The sequence below is a fragment of the Pelodiscus sinensis genome, chromosome 11 (assembly GCF_052426305.1).
Source record: "Pelodiscus sinensis isolate ZL-2025 chromosome 11, ASM5242630v1, whole genome shotgun sequence".
Lineage (NCBI taxonomy): Eukaryota > Metazoa > Chordata > Testudines > Trionychidae > Pelodiscus > Pelodiscus sinensis.
The window spans coordinates 14923389-14937885 of record NC_143062.1 but is presented as its reverse complement, the minus strand read 5'-3'; the positions used below and the strand labels follow the sequence as shown (position 1 = coordinate 14937885).

Genomic DNA, 14497 nt, shown 5'->3' with positions numbered 1-14497 from the left:
TGGGGCTCCCCTTCACTGCAGAACAAGCCAGTGCATGTGGTCCAGTTCCATGAGGGGAAGAGGACACAGGTTCAGGGCTTCTGGCCAGTAGGATGGAAACTTGCTGTGGCCAGATCCAATTAAGCCAGGAACTGGATCTGGTGTAGGTTCCCTACTCCTTGCCCACAAGTATCTACATGTGGAAGAAATTTTTTATATCAGATGGCTCTGTAATGTAGCAGAAAAAAGCATAACAAAATACAGTGGTTGGAAGCTTGACCTAGACAATTTCAGACTAATTATAAGGCACAATATTTTTTTAGCAGCAAGGGTAATTGACCATTGGAACAACACATTTCAGAACATGGTGGATTCTCTGTCACTTGCAGTCTTTAAATCAAGACTAAATGATATGGTATAGCTGAAACAGATGTTATGAATCTGTTTCATAACAATAAAATAATACATTAGGCAAGATTCTTGACTCTGCCATGGCCACTTTGAGATACGTTAGTGGCACAAATTAGCCATAACTGACCTCATGTTTCCCTTATGAATTTGATGCAGAAATTACTGAGTGATGTTCTCTGGCCTGTTATCTAGTCTCTGGCCTCAGACTAGATGACCATAATTCTCCATTCTGGCCATAAATCTATGACTCATGGAAACATCTTAAGTTCCTAAGGAACTCATTTAGAGTACAGATGCAAGTTCTAACTGAGTCTGTATACATTCAAATGTAATATGTTTGGAAAGTGGTTTTACCAAATTTTTTCCTATGCATTTAAAAAAAAGTTAGAGAACAAGAGTTCCTTAAATATGAAATATAAAAAATAAAGAGAAGCAAAGTAAAGGTTCTAAAGAAAAGCCCAGTTAAAAGAATCTAATGAAAGCTGAATTCAGAATTTCCATTGTAGCATACATAATATTGAACAATAACATAATAAATTAGGCAAGATTCTTGACTCTGCCATGGCCACTTTGAGACATTTTAGTGGCACAATTTAGCCATAGCTGACCTCATGTTTCCCCTTATGTTGGTAATTCCAGGGTGGTACAGAACCATGTTTCCTGGATCTCTACATTGGTGGGTGCATGTGTGGAGTGCCACTGCACTTTGGCAACCTATGGAGTTCTCTGGAGTTACAAACTGAGCCTGCTCTAAAATGCACTAAAAGGAACTGAACCAATCACAGGATTGGGGAACAACAAAGGTTCAGAAAAACTAGCTTTGTCCTCTCACACTCATGGTCTTCTGCTGAACAAAGAATCTAGATATCTGTCTTAGAACAATGTGGCAGAATAAAGACAAATGTTTCTAAATAGAAGCAGGTGAGCACAAAACAACAAGCACTAAGTTGTTGTTTCTATATTTCTGTTTGGGGGAGGAGGGTGGAGCATCTTTACAAACAAAGAACACGAGATCAGATCTGTTTTAGTCAGGCTTGCACTAATGAGAACTAAACGGGAAGCATCTCTTACATTATATCACACATAGGTGGAATCCCACTTAAATTTCCATGAAATTCCATTCAGCATATAGTGGAAGAGAAGACAGATGTAGACTGTGCTCTACAGAAGTGTAGTGTTCTCAGGCAAAACTCTGGGTAACTGGGTAATAATTTAATAAAACTGTATGAGTGGACCCAGTTGTACAGGAAGGGCACTTAAAACATTAATACATAAGTAAAAAATGTCAATGTGCCAACTGTACTTCCAGTTATAATGGACCTTTAATTTAGTAACATTGCTTGTTGACAAAAACAATACTCAATTTTGGAGCCTATTTATATTTTTCAACTGAAATATTTTCCTGATGAAAAATAGGGTTTTGTTGGACACAAGTTTTGCATGAAAATATCTTCTAACACTTGTGGCCTTTTAAGGGCAAATTTTGAAATGAAACACATTCTTTCAAATTCAAATTTGTTTAAAATATTTTGAATTTCTTCTCCCCTCTCATTTTATCTTCTTTTCCCCACAAAGTGTAATGAAAGGAATAATGTCCAACTTTTTTTTTCCTCCCTCACTTTTTTCATTGTATCTTTTCAGAACTTTGTTAACATCGGAAAAGTTAGAGTGGCGAAAGGAACTTTTTCAAAATTGGAGAAGTTTTGAGAAGTTACAGAATAGGGGAGAAAAAGTGGTGGGTGTCTGTGGGACTGCAAATGCCATTCATTCTGTGAAGTCATGGTTGAAAACAGGGGAAAAAAGTATGAAATTCCAACATTTTGGAATTTTTGGGCTATTAGAAAAACTGAATCCAAATGAAATTTTCACTGAGTTTCATTCTGTATTTTTAATGAAAAACTGCATTTTTTTTGTTATAAATTTTCTGTTGGGGGGGGGGAGGAAAGGACTGTTTATGTGCTTTATTTGTTTTCTTTTTTAAAATTTCTCTCTACTCAAATATAAAGGTTCCACCCAATTTTATTCTCAATAAGATTATTTTTAAATCCACAATGAAGTTTAATGAGGGTAGATTAAGCAAGTATCAGCAATAAATTTCTGTATCTTCTATTAAAACAAAAGTACACACACACACACACACACACACACACACTTACTTACAGTGGTAAATGAACTATATAGGTAATATATGGCCCAAGAAATAATCACAATGTAGTAAATATTTAGCCAAAAGGACAGGACAGCAGCTGCTAATCCCACTCCTGTAGGAAAACAAAACAAAAGCATTAGAGATTTTTCAATTACTCTTTGCAAAGTTTTTAACAAAATCAGTACCATTATAAACAATCATATTTTGAAAGGAAAACATCACATATCGAACAATTATATCATACTGATTTAGCTATCATGAACCCAGCTGAAATTCTAGAAGTAACATAAGAAGTGGACACTAATTATGAGTGATTCACATTTTGGGTGCGCCAGTTGAGACACCTGATTCCTGAGTTTGTGAAGTGATAAACACTAAGGCTGTGTCTACATTGGCACCCCTTTCCGGAAAAGGGATGCTAATGAGACCAATCGGAATTGCAAATGCCGTGGGGGGGTTAAATATCCCCCGCGGCATTTGCATGAACATGGCTGCCGCTTTTTTCCGGCTCGGGGTTTTGCCGGAGAAAAGCGCCAGTCTAGACGGGATCTTGCGGAAAATAAGCCCTTTTCCACAAGATCCCTTATTCCTACTTGAAAAACCCCGAGCCGGAAAAAAGCGGCAGCCATGTGCATGCAAATGCCGCGGGGGATATTTAAATCCCCCACGGCATTTGCAATTCCTACTGGTCTCATTAGCATCCCTTTTCCGAAAAGGGGTGCTAATGTAGACGCAGCCTAAGCTTTTATTCACATCCGCTGTCACTGAGGTGCTCACCACTCTTGAAAATAACAAAAATAACCATCTCTTAGATACCTCGAGTTAGCACCCAGAACAAATGGATACTTTTGAAAACCGAGGCCTAGTTGTATGTTCAGTACTGTATTGAAATACATATGAAAAGATTTCCAACACACAAAGCTATGCACTAACTCCCTTCCTTAAGTAAGTTACCCCATCTCAACCCTGGTCTCTCAGCAAATGTCCATGGACACAGAATAAGCATCCCCCAGCAGCCAGCAAAGGAAGGGTATAGAGTTAAGGGCTACCCACTGAGAATGCTCCACCCTCAGCTTCCTACAGCAACTCCTGGAGGGACTGTTTGCCATTCAAGCTGGTTTCAAAGGTACATAGGATCCAAACAATATAAGACTGTTCACACAATTGTGCCTGGAGAAGATCAGGTGTGAACTCCAGAGCACAGATGTAATATGTTATCTGTGAGAAACACCATTATGTAGGCAGTAACCTGCATCATCTGAATTCTCCAAGAAGCTCTCCCAGTACAGCCCTATTTCAGTAATCCACACAAGAGGTGGACAAGGTGAGAGTTTTAAGTATAGCATGATCTGCATCTAATGGGTAAAGTTGCGCACACAGATGGCAACGCAGAAAAACTAAAATGTGTACTGCAGAGCAGAGCTCTACTAACTTTTGTATACTTAGTTTCATTTCAGGTTTCATTACTAACCCAAAGCCCTAGTGCTGGGTGCTACAAAATGATTTGTGATTTCATATGCAACCCAGTTAAAACTCATGGTTTCTCGTTGTTGTCTCAGTAAAAAAAAAAAAAAAAAAAGTTTGGATTACGTTTTGCCCTAAGTTCAAACTTAAAATTGTATTGGGGCCTACAGGCATTGGGGCCTATAGGCATTGCTGTAATACAAAATATTAATATATCATATATAATTAATATAATTATTAATAGGGGCCGAAAACCTATCTGAAGAAGGTTAAAAGGGAGATTGCCCAATGTTTCTATGAACTGAAACTACTATATTTTATACCTCCTCCACATAGTACACTTCAAACACTCTTTACTAAGACCTCCTCGTCTACACTGCAGGTTTCTTGCAAAAAAGTTCTTGTGCAACAGTGTGTCCATACTGCCATGTGCTTTTGCGCAAGAGCATCCATGGCAGTGTGGACGCTGTATTGCACAAGAAAGCTCTGATGGCCATTTGCACAAGGGCTCTTGCACAAAAAGGCTATTCCTCATACAAAGAGGAATAACTCTTGCGCAAAAAGCCCTGTGTTCTTACTATTTACTGTACTTTTTCCTTGCGCAAGAATGCACTTGTAGTGTGGATGCTCTACAAGTTTTTTCACAAAAATGGATGTTTTTGCACAAAAACTCTGCAATGTAGATTTAGCCTAGGTAAAACTTTCTGAGATTTTTCAGAATGACTCAAGAAATTTGTATGCCCAACTTCTGTTAATTTTAATGAAATCTGAGTGTATAAATCCCTTATGTAACTTTAAATGTTTCAGTCCCACTTCAGAAAATCATGTATTTCTTTTAAAAAATGAGCAAAATAAAAATGAAACTATGTTGTATCTGTTCCATAAGTTCATTGAATCTGGAAGTGTCAGAGAATACATATTTATGCAAATCTCATACTGTACCTTTAAACATTGGTGCAAGCTTCCAGACTCCGAGGCCTCCTATAGATGTGAACTGACCAAGAGAACATTCCAAAAGAAATAGTGGAACTCCAGCAAAAATTAAAGTGAGAAAATATGGAATCAGGAATGCTCCTAAAAGGAACACAGCAAGCAGTCTGTTAGAGTGAAAAAATTTTAAACCCACAATTTTATCATCTTCCTTGCCTATTATAGAGCAGATTTTCTCATCGTATCTTTTTTATTTTGGTTATTAAAAGTAGCTAATATACATTAATGCCTTTCTGAACAACTAGAAGCTCTAAGAGTTAGAAAGTCAAGGAAAGAAGGGACTTCACCTAGCATCATTTAGATTACTTGTCTTTAAAATAGATAAGGTGGCACAAAGGAGAAGGAAAGCTGCTGGATGTGGCCAGGTGAGAATTACCCGATAAAGGGGAAGCTCACAGCTGAGGTAGCCAGCCCTTGCATCATGTCAGCTCTGTTCTGGTAATGAAGCAGCACTGCCAGGCTACGTCTACACTGGCATGATTTTCCAGAAATGCTTTTAACGGAAAAGGTTTTCCATTAAAAGTATTTCTGGAAAAACGCGTCTACATTGGTAGGACGCTTTTCCGGAAAAGCACTTTTTGCGGAAAAGCGTCCGTGGCCAATCTAGATGCGCTTTTCCACAAAAAAGCCCCGATCGTCATTTTCGCGATCGGGGCTTTTTTGCGGAAAACAAATCTTAGTTGTCTACACTGGCCCTTTTCCGGAACTGTTTTCTGGAAAAAGACTTTTGCCCGAACGGGAGCAGCATAGTTTTTCTGGAAAAGCACTGATGATTTTACATTAGATTGTCAGTGCTTTTCCAGAAATTCAAGCGGCCAGTGTAGACACCTGGCAAGTTTTTCCAGAAAAGCAGCTGATTTTCCGGAATAACTTGCCAGTGTAGACACAGCCCCAGAGGGTAATGTGTTTGGTTAATTATAATTGCCAACCCCATGAATGCTCTGATCTCCACAGGCCCACAGCAGTGCAATCCATCCTGAGAATCAAGCTGTAACCAGTTCCTTGATGGCCACCTCCTTGCCACACCAAGCAAACAATTTATTTTCTTGTTTTCATAGACTGGAAAAAAGATTATCCAAAGCTTTCATTTTAATGTTAAAACAAACATTTTGTGGTGAGTTCTAATCTAAATATATACAGCAGCCCACAAACATAAAATAAAATGCGTACCTCCACCATTCTTGCCACAAAGATATGGAAATCGCCATACATTCCCCAAGCCAATAGCATAACCCACACAGGACATAAGAAAGTCAAATCGTCCTTTCCAGGTATCTCGGTCTGGAAGATCGGTTTTCTTCTTCTGTACTTTTACTACTAAGGTCTTAGGCTTGTCATTGGTAATTGAAGCATCACTAAGTTCAGTGGAGATTTGTCCATCTGCAACTTTTGTTCCATTCGTTGCCATGTTTCTGGGTTTAGCTGGAGAGGCTCTGGCAGGTGGACGAGAAATTTCAGCACCGGTCCACGTGGACAGCAGCTTTGCGGTTCTAGATATCCAACTAGGAAGTTAAGAGTTTGATAAAATGAAAGAATGCTGGAATGGTTTGTGACCTGATCTGAAATCTCAAAATCCACTTCTCTAATAATCTGTAAGACATAAGATCAAAACAGAATTCAGAGCTGTTCCTACTGTAGTGGTCTCCAACATTTTATGTGGAAGATCATTTTTTGAGTTTAAGGGTAACCCAGGATCTCCTACAATGCTTCCCTGAGGCTCCACCCTCTTCTCCAAAGCTCCCCTTCCTCCTTCACTCTCCCCCACCCTCATTCACTTTCATCTGGCTGGGGCAAGAAGTGCAGGAAGAGGGTGAACATTGCAGGTTCTGAGAGGCAGTTTGGGTGCAGAAGGAGGCTCCAGGCTGGGGAAGAGGGTTGGGATAAAGGAGTGAGGAGTGCAAGCTATAGGAAGTAGTTTGCCAGGCCCATGGACAGGGTGGGAGCAAAGGTGGGAACTGTCCTGGCCCTGGGGCCTGGCAGTTCTGAAAGGCCCAGGGTTCCCAGCTGCTGCCCTTTATATCACTGCCAGAGTGTGGTGCGGCACACTCTCCATGACTAAGGGCTGGGACAGCATGGTTCTGACAGAGCTGAAGGCTGGCTGCCCTTCCTCTGCCCTTTCCACCCCTTCTGGCAATGCAGAGTTGCCCCTCCCTGCCCAGGGGCCTGGCATGACTGTCAGCTCCCCTAGCCTCAGCCTGGATCTCCTTCCTGCACCCAAACTTTCTCCCAGAGCTTGCAGCCCTCCCTCCCTCCTGTATCCCAACACTCTGGGGCTACGTCTACACTGGCATGATCAGTTTTCCGTTATAAGTATTTCCGGAAAAAGCGCGTCTACATTGGCAGGATGCTTTTCTGGAAAAGCTCTTTTTCCGAAAAAGCATCCGTGCCAATGTAGATGCGCTTTTCCGCAAAAAAGCCCCGATCGTCATTTTTGCGATCGGGCCTTTTTTGCGGAAAAGAAATCTGTGCTGTCTACACTGGCCCTTTTCCAGAACAGTTTTCCGGAAAAGGACTTTTGCCCGAACGGGAGCAGCATAGTTTTTCCGGAAAAGCACTGATGATTTTACAGTAGATCGTCAGTGCTTTCCCAGAAATTCAAAGGGCCAGTGTAGACAGCTGGCAAGTTATTCCAGAAAAGCAGCTGATTTTCTGGAATAAGTGGCCAGTGTAGACACAGCCTGGATGTAGGAGGGGGCTCTAGGCTGGAGCAGAGTGTTGGGTGCAGGAGGGATGCAATGTGAGCAAGTTTGAGGGCTGGCACAAGGAGTAGGGGTGCAGGCTGCAGCTAGGAAGCACTTACTACAGGTGGCTCCCAATCTGCAGCACTACAGGGCTCAGGCAAGCTACTTCTGCTTGGCCCCATGCTGCTCCTGGAAACACTGGCTGGCTGAGTTCAGGTACCCTCTGTATGGTCCTGGAGGGAGTCCCTAATGTGATATACTGCTGCCTGTATTGGCTAGTTCCCAGCCAATGGAAGCTGCTTGGGCAGTGCTGGAGGAGGAGGAGGCAGCATGGAGCTACCTCACCATTCCCAGGGGCTACAGAGACTGCGTGTGTAACCACCACCAGGTGAATTTGAACCTGGGACCTTTGGAGCTTAATATAGGAGCCCTTTGAGGTAAAAGCCAACTAGCTCTTAGTCCATGCTGTAGAAGTCACTTGTTCTTATCTGGTGCTGTGTTCTAGGTGCCACTGCACAGGACAGTGAACCACACTAGGTGTGTGGATTACACTTGCACTCAGTCAGCTGGCTGCTCCTAGGAGCAGTGTGGAGCCAGACAGAGACTGCCTATCTGAGGATCACAATCAACTGGCAGAGGCTCCAGGATCTACCAGTCTATCACATTTGATAGATTGGTGAGCAGTGTTTTACTGTAACCTCCTGTCTGAAGCCTAATCCAAAGCCTGTTCGTATCAATGAGATGACGTTCGTTGACTTAATAGCCTTTGGATTGGCGTCTTTCATTATGAAAGCTACTTTTATCATGTGTTTTATGTAAGGGCTTGATCCTGCCTTATGGGATATTTGGTGTTGAATCAACCAGAGCAGGATCAGAGTGTCAGACCAAGCATAAAACTAAATAGTAAGCTTCAGACCTCATGCTTAAACATGCATTTAACAATTCCAGTAGCACAGCATAACATTCTACAGTAAGGAATAGCATACACTGACTTTTTCTTATGCTCCAAAGAAAGCAGTAGTGCGGTGGCAACAATCAGGAAAATTAAACAAGGGACTCAGGACACATCCCACATAATGAACGTGCTTGACAAAATATCCCTGATCTTTTTTAGACTAGAGTTTAACATCAATCTACAGGTTGGTCAGGGACCAAGTGTTTCTACATCCCAGTGCATAATTCTGCTCCTTAGTATGATTTGTTAATAATGAATGTGCTGCTTTAACTGTTTAATAGATTCTTTAAGTTGTAACAAATTAATTACATTCACAGGTTCTCTTTATTTTCAGGGACCTATCATGACTATCAGTATTATTTTCTATAGATAATTGGTGCATTCTTCTTTTTAAGATGATGCATTTAGAACAGCGTGTTTCATCCAGGAGACTCAAAGGTATTTGCAAATAGGTTACATTGATCCACAAGGCTCAACTCTTAAAGGCTGAAGTAAAGTAAGTCATAACCTTATATATTCCTCCCATTAACAACTAGTATATAGAATGCAGATGATTCACTCCACCTTGAAATTTAAGATATCAGGCTACAGTGATCACAGGACCATAGCCCTGTATTTTCTGGTATGTGTTATACCCCTGGGCCTTTTAAACACATTTCCTAATACTGAATCAATCATTCTATACTGCTTTACCATGGTGGCATGTTACTCTTCTGCGGCCATGGTACACAGAAGAGAAAGAGCAGAAAATAGGCATAACTTGTAATCCTGCAAAGTGCTAAGCATCTGCAAATCCTATCGATTTCAATGGCTTATTTTTAATTCAACCAGCATTTTTAAGGATATGAGTTCTTGAACACTGAACAGCCCTATGTTTGCAAGGGGCAAAACTGTATAACAACAAGGAAGCTGAACATGGATTAAGTTAGATAACAGTCAGTAAAAGACTGAGGGAGTGTCTAGACTACATTCCTCTTTCAAAAGAGGAAAGTAAATGAAGGAAATAAAAAATGCAAATGAAGTGCAGATTTACAAATCTCACGCTTCATTTGCATAATCATGTCTGATTGCTTTTTAAAAAAAGTTTTTTTTTAAAAAAAAAAAGCACTCTGGACATGGTTCTTACAAAAAGAAAACCCTTTTTTGAAAGAACCCTGTAAACTTCATTTTTTCAGAAATAAGGGTTCTTTCGAAAAAGGTTTTTTTTTTTCAAAATAACTGCATCTAGACTGCTTTTTTTAAAAAAACCTTTTTTGAAAAAGTGATCTAATGTGATTGCAAATGAAGCGCAGATTTACAAATCTTGTGCTTCATTTGCATATTTTCAATTTCCTTCATTACATTCCTCTTTCAAAAGAGGAATGTAAGTCTAGACACACACTTTAGTGTATTGGCTTTACTCTGCGGTTAATGTACATTGGCATGATCTTGCGCAAATACTTTTAATGCAAGAGTTTTTGCGTTAAAGTATTCGCTTAAGAGAGCGTCTACACTGGCATGTGCTTTTGCACAAGAGGTGTGCTTTTGTGCAAAAGCATCCATTTTAACCAGCGGACTTTCTTGCGCAAGAAATTCATGTTGCCTGTCTACACTGGCCTCTTGTGCAAGAACAGTTGCGCAAGTGGGCTTATTCCTCAGCGAGAACCTTATAGTTCTTGCGCAAGAAGCACTGATTTCACACATTAGAACATCAGTGTTCTTGCGCAAGAACTCCCTGCCAGTGTAGACAGGCAGCATTTTTTTGTGCAAAAGTGCGTGCTTTTGCGCAAAATCATGCCAATGTAGACACAGCCTGCATGTTGTATTTATAATCAACAAATTGTAACAGAGTTTAATACAGTCATTTGAAAAAACTTTTCGAATCAGGGTACATCTAGACTGCAGAATTTTTTCTGGAACGGAAAATTTTGGAAAAGCAGGCGCACATTTTTGGCATCCCTGTAAACTTTGTTCTATGAGGAAGAAGGAATGTTCTGAAAGAGGCTTCCCCCCCCACCCTGACATTTGACCCAGTGTAGATGGGCCAATTGTCGAAAAAACCTCTTTCGGAAGAAAAGCAGAAAAGTTCTTTTTCCAATAGAACTTTGTAGTCTAGAGACAGCCTCACACTATACTTTCCATTCCTCTTAGATCCACAGGTCACATCCCTAAATAGAATGATTTCATGTGGATAAAATCAACTGGAATTGTGCTGGAAAGAACACATCATCAATCACAGCTTCTGGACTCAAATTGAGAAATATCAACAATTTACATCTCTCTTATTAAGTCCTTCCTCCTCCTTTTGAGCTGCAGTTCAGTTCTCTTCTGGTCACACAGATTAATAATTTAAAATGACCATATTCTATAATGTGGGACAACTCTATCTGTAGGATTAGTTGCCAGCACTAAACATTTACTACGTCCCATTTCAAATTTAGTACTTGAATAAGGATTTGTTAAATACAAGTCATGCATGTTCATAAAGACACAAAAAATCCTTATAGCTGTGTCTAGACCATCTCTCTTTCAACAGAGGGATGTAAATTAGACACTTCAAAATTGCAAATGAAGCAGAGATTTAAATATCCTGTGCTTCATTTGCATAATCGCATCATTGCGTTCTTTTGAAATGGCACTTTTTTAAAAGAACACCATGATGTGATTATGCAAATGAAGTGTGGGATATTTAAATCTCCGCTTCATTTGCAATTTTGAAATGTCTAATTTACATTCCTCTGTTGAAAGAGGGATGTAGTCTAGACACAGCCTATGGCTATTTCTACACTGGCGGGTTGTTGCGCCAGAAGTATGCAAATGAGACTAAGCATGGAATATTGCTGAGCCTCATTTGCATACCTAATGAGCTGCCATTTTTGCGGAAGAGGCTCTTGCGCTAGAAGGAGCTCTTGCGCTAGAAGGAGCTGTCTATATTGCCCCTTCTTGCGCAAGAAAAACCCTCTTGCACAATGCCGCTACGCTGATTATTTTCAGGAATAACTGCATTGCGCAAGAGAAGTTTTCTTGCACAAGAAGGGGCAGTGTAGACAGCTCCTTCTAGCGCAAAAGCCTCTTCTGCAAAAATGGCAGCTCATTAGGTATGCAAATGAGGCTCAGCAATATTCCACTTTTAGCCTCATTTGCATACTTCTGGTGCAATAACCCGCCAACGTAGACATAGTCTGTGTGTCTTGCTCAAGATGTTTGATTCTTCTCTCCATCACATCCCAGTTATTTTTACTGCAGAAATCTCTGCTGCCATCTATCCCCAGCTTTCTCCAACTCAGATATTTCTTCCATTGTTTCCAGTTCATCATTTCTAAAAGACAAATGCATTTACTCTGATTTTCTGGTTTGGAGACTTTCCTTTTGGTAAGGGTATCTGGCACTGTATCCATAATATTTGTAAAAGCTCCCATCCTGAGTGCGGAAAGCTCCTACTGCCAGGGTGCGCATATTTCCAAATTTGGAGAATGAGTGTGGGCTTTGGGAAAATTAGTCTCCCTTTGCCATTTGGTCATTTTCAAGGGGGAGGGGGGAGAACATTGTTTTGCAACATCTGAACAAAAAATTGCAGATGTAGATATCAGAATGCTCTTCCAGCTAGCTTTAAGCACTGGGGAATCAAGGATAAACCCTATACCAATGTAAACAGTGAGAGCACAAGTGAAAGTGGCTAGAGATGGGTAGGTGTCATCATTCCCAGTATCTGCCAGTCAATAGAAGAAAAAACATCAAAAGTGACATTTTGAGTTTAACCTGGATTTTTGTTTTAAAAATTGTACTTTGAAATATCTGTTCTATGATACAATGGTCTAAATTCCCTCCCCACTTCAATAGTTGAAGTTAGGGGAGTGATTAATTTGGCCCATATTCCCTGACTCAGGCAAAAAAAAAAAATTACACATAAATGGTAAAATATTTGTAGGATTAAGGTTGGATTTTTCCCAGGAGTCTTTATGGAAACAAGTGCCCAAATTTGTGCCTATTTCCCTTAGGCTGAAATGTTCAAAGGAACTCAAGTGAGTGGAGAAGTCTGTCTCTGGACAATGTGATAGCTGAATATGGGCTTGATGCTTATGATAACAAGGAATCAAAGCTCCAACTAATCAACCACATGGGCAAGCTTGGGAACCCAGTTTGACTAATGCACTTCAGGCCTGACCTATAACAACTTGTGCTATAGTTCCTGTCTGTGACCATGTTGGAGAATATTGTACAAGTGTGAGTGTGTAAACGAAGAGCTGGTGCAGACAAATATCCACTAGGGCAGGGATTCTCAAACTTCATTGCACTGGGATCCCCTTCTGACAACAAAAATTACTACAGGACTCCAGGAGAGGAGACAGAAGTCTGAGCCGCCTTGGAGAAGTGGGAAGAGCCAAAGCTCCACTGACCCAGGCCCAAGGGCTTCAGTCCAAGGCAGGGGACCTGTTACCTGAGCCCTACTGCCCAGGGCTGATGCCCTCAGGGTTAGGCCCCAGGCTCCAACAAATCTAAGGTAGCTCTGGCAATCCCATTAAAACAGAGTCCTGACCCACAATTGAAGAACCATTGCACTAGGGTTTAAACAGAGACAAAGAAGCTCTCTTGTAACCTGCATAGGATTGGAAACATATTAGAAGTCATGCTGTAAAATACTAGGTAGCACTTTGGACCAAATTTTTGAGTGTAACTGCTTTTGACACTACAAAAACAAAAATGCACTTGTACATTATATGCTTACCTGCCATTGGACATGCCTTGTAAGTACACTGTAACTACATCATTTTATAGATTACTGGTAATTACACATTGGATCAAGTGTCCATGTTGTCTGTGCATCACCAAAAATAAAACAAAAACCATTGTCATTAGCATAATTTTTGGATATATATTGTGGCAAAGTTATGGCTGTGCCCGAGGTTCCTGTGCTTCTGGTGGATAGTGTTCAGCCTCAGAGGCTCTCTGTGTCCCACCACACAGCCTCTTTCTTTTAACTAGAGGCAGTGTTCACCACATACTGAGCCAGACTCATCACAGGCTAGTCCATAATATGGGGGTGAAACCCTCTGTAGTCCCAGTCTCCCTATCCAGGAACATACTCTGTAGTGGTGTGAAGAGGGTTGGGGGGAACCTGGGTCCACCCACTACTCGAAGTTCCAGCCCAGCAACCATATGACAGAGGCAACAGATGGTGTTCATTCTACTTCCTGTCTGGCAGCTACTTCCCTGGGCCACTTCCCCAAACAATCCCTCCCAGTACCTTTTTCTGGTACCTGATCCTCCAACACTCTCTTCCTGCCTTGCAGCTCACACCCAAACACCTCTCACTCTCAACACTTTGGCTCCTTCCTTCCTTCCTCCTCCATGCCACCTAATAGGAGAGGAGCTCTTTTAAACCAGTCTCAGCAGGTTCGTGATTGGCCCCAGGTGGTCTAATTAGCCTGACTCCTTTTTCTCTTGGAGGCTCCTAATGAACTCCAGGTGTTCTAATTGGCCTGATTATCCAGACTACTTCTGGAAAGTTCCTGCTGGTTCTAGGTCAGCCCCTGACAGTTTACCCAGGGACCAGAGATCTACTTAGTCTAAGGCTCACATACTTTTCTTCTAGCATGCTTCTGTAACCCTCTGACCTGACCCTGTCACAAGATCTATGATTTCAGTAGGAGCTACGTAAATATAAGTAAATGATCATGAAATATATTTGAAATATTTTCTAAACAGTTCCATGTATTTTAGTCCAGTCTCTTTGCTAGTATAAACAGGTGTCACTTTGGCTAGAATGGTACCTATTTACACAAGCAGATGATCTGGCTCCTGTATTGTTTGACAGATGACATAATTTACATTTCACGTGACAGCCACCAATAGTGAAGGAAATGCAGTTGAATGTGAAAGTTTGAGCAG

The 14497-nt window shown here is 41.0% G+C and overlaps 1 protein-coding gene across 2 annotated transcripts in view; it reads right to left on the bottom strand.

Annotated features, from left to right (window-relative positions):
• The window catches only part of SLC6A1 (solute carrier family 6 member 1), a 211887-nt gene that overhangs the window by 73436 nt on the left and 123954 nt on the right, over positions 1-14497 (bottom strand). Inside the window, exons 1-4 of one of the 2 annotated variants that reach the window (XM_089781101.1) lie at positions 13854-14100; positions 6164-6583; positions 4946-5077; positions 2551-2651 (exon numbers count right to left, since the gene is read on the bottom strand). In XM_089781101.1, coding sequence (XP_089637227.1) covers positions 2551-2651; positions 4946-5077; positions 6164-6401 — 471 coding nt within the window. In that variant the 5' untranslated portion in view covers positions 6402-6583; positions 13854-14100. Of the gene's footprint in view, positions 1-2550; positions 2652-4945; positions 5078-6163; positions 6584-13853; positions 14101-14497 lie in introns of those variants that run through there. The other variant, XM_075939324.2, reaches the window with a different exon arrangement.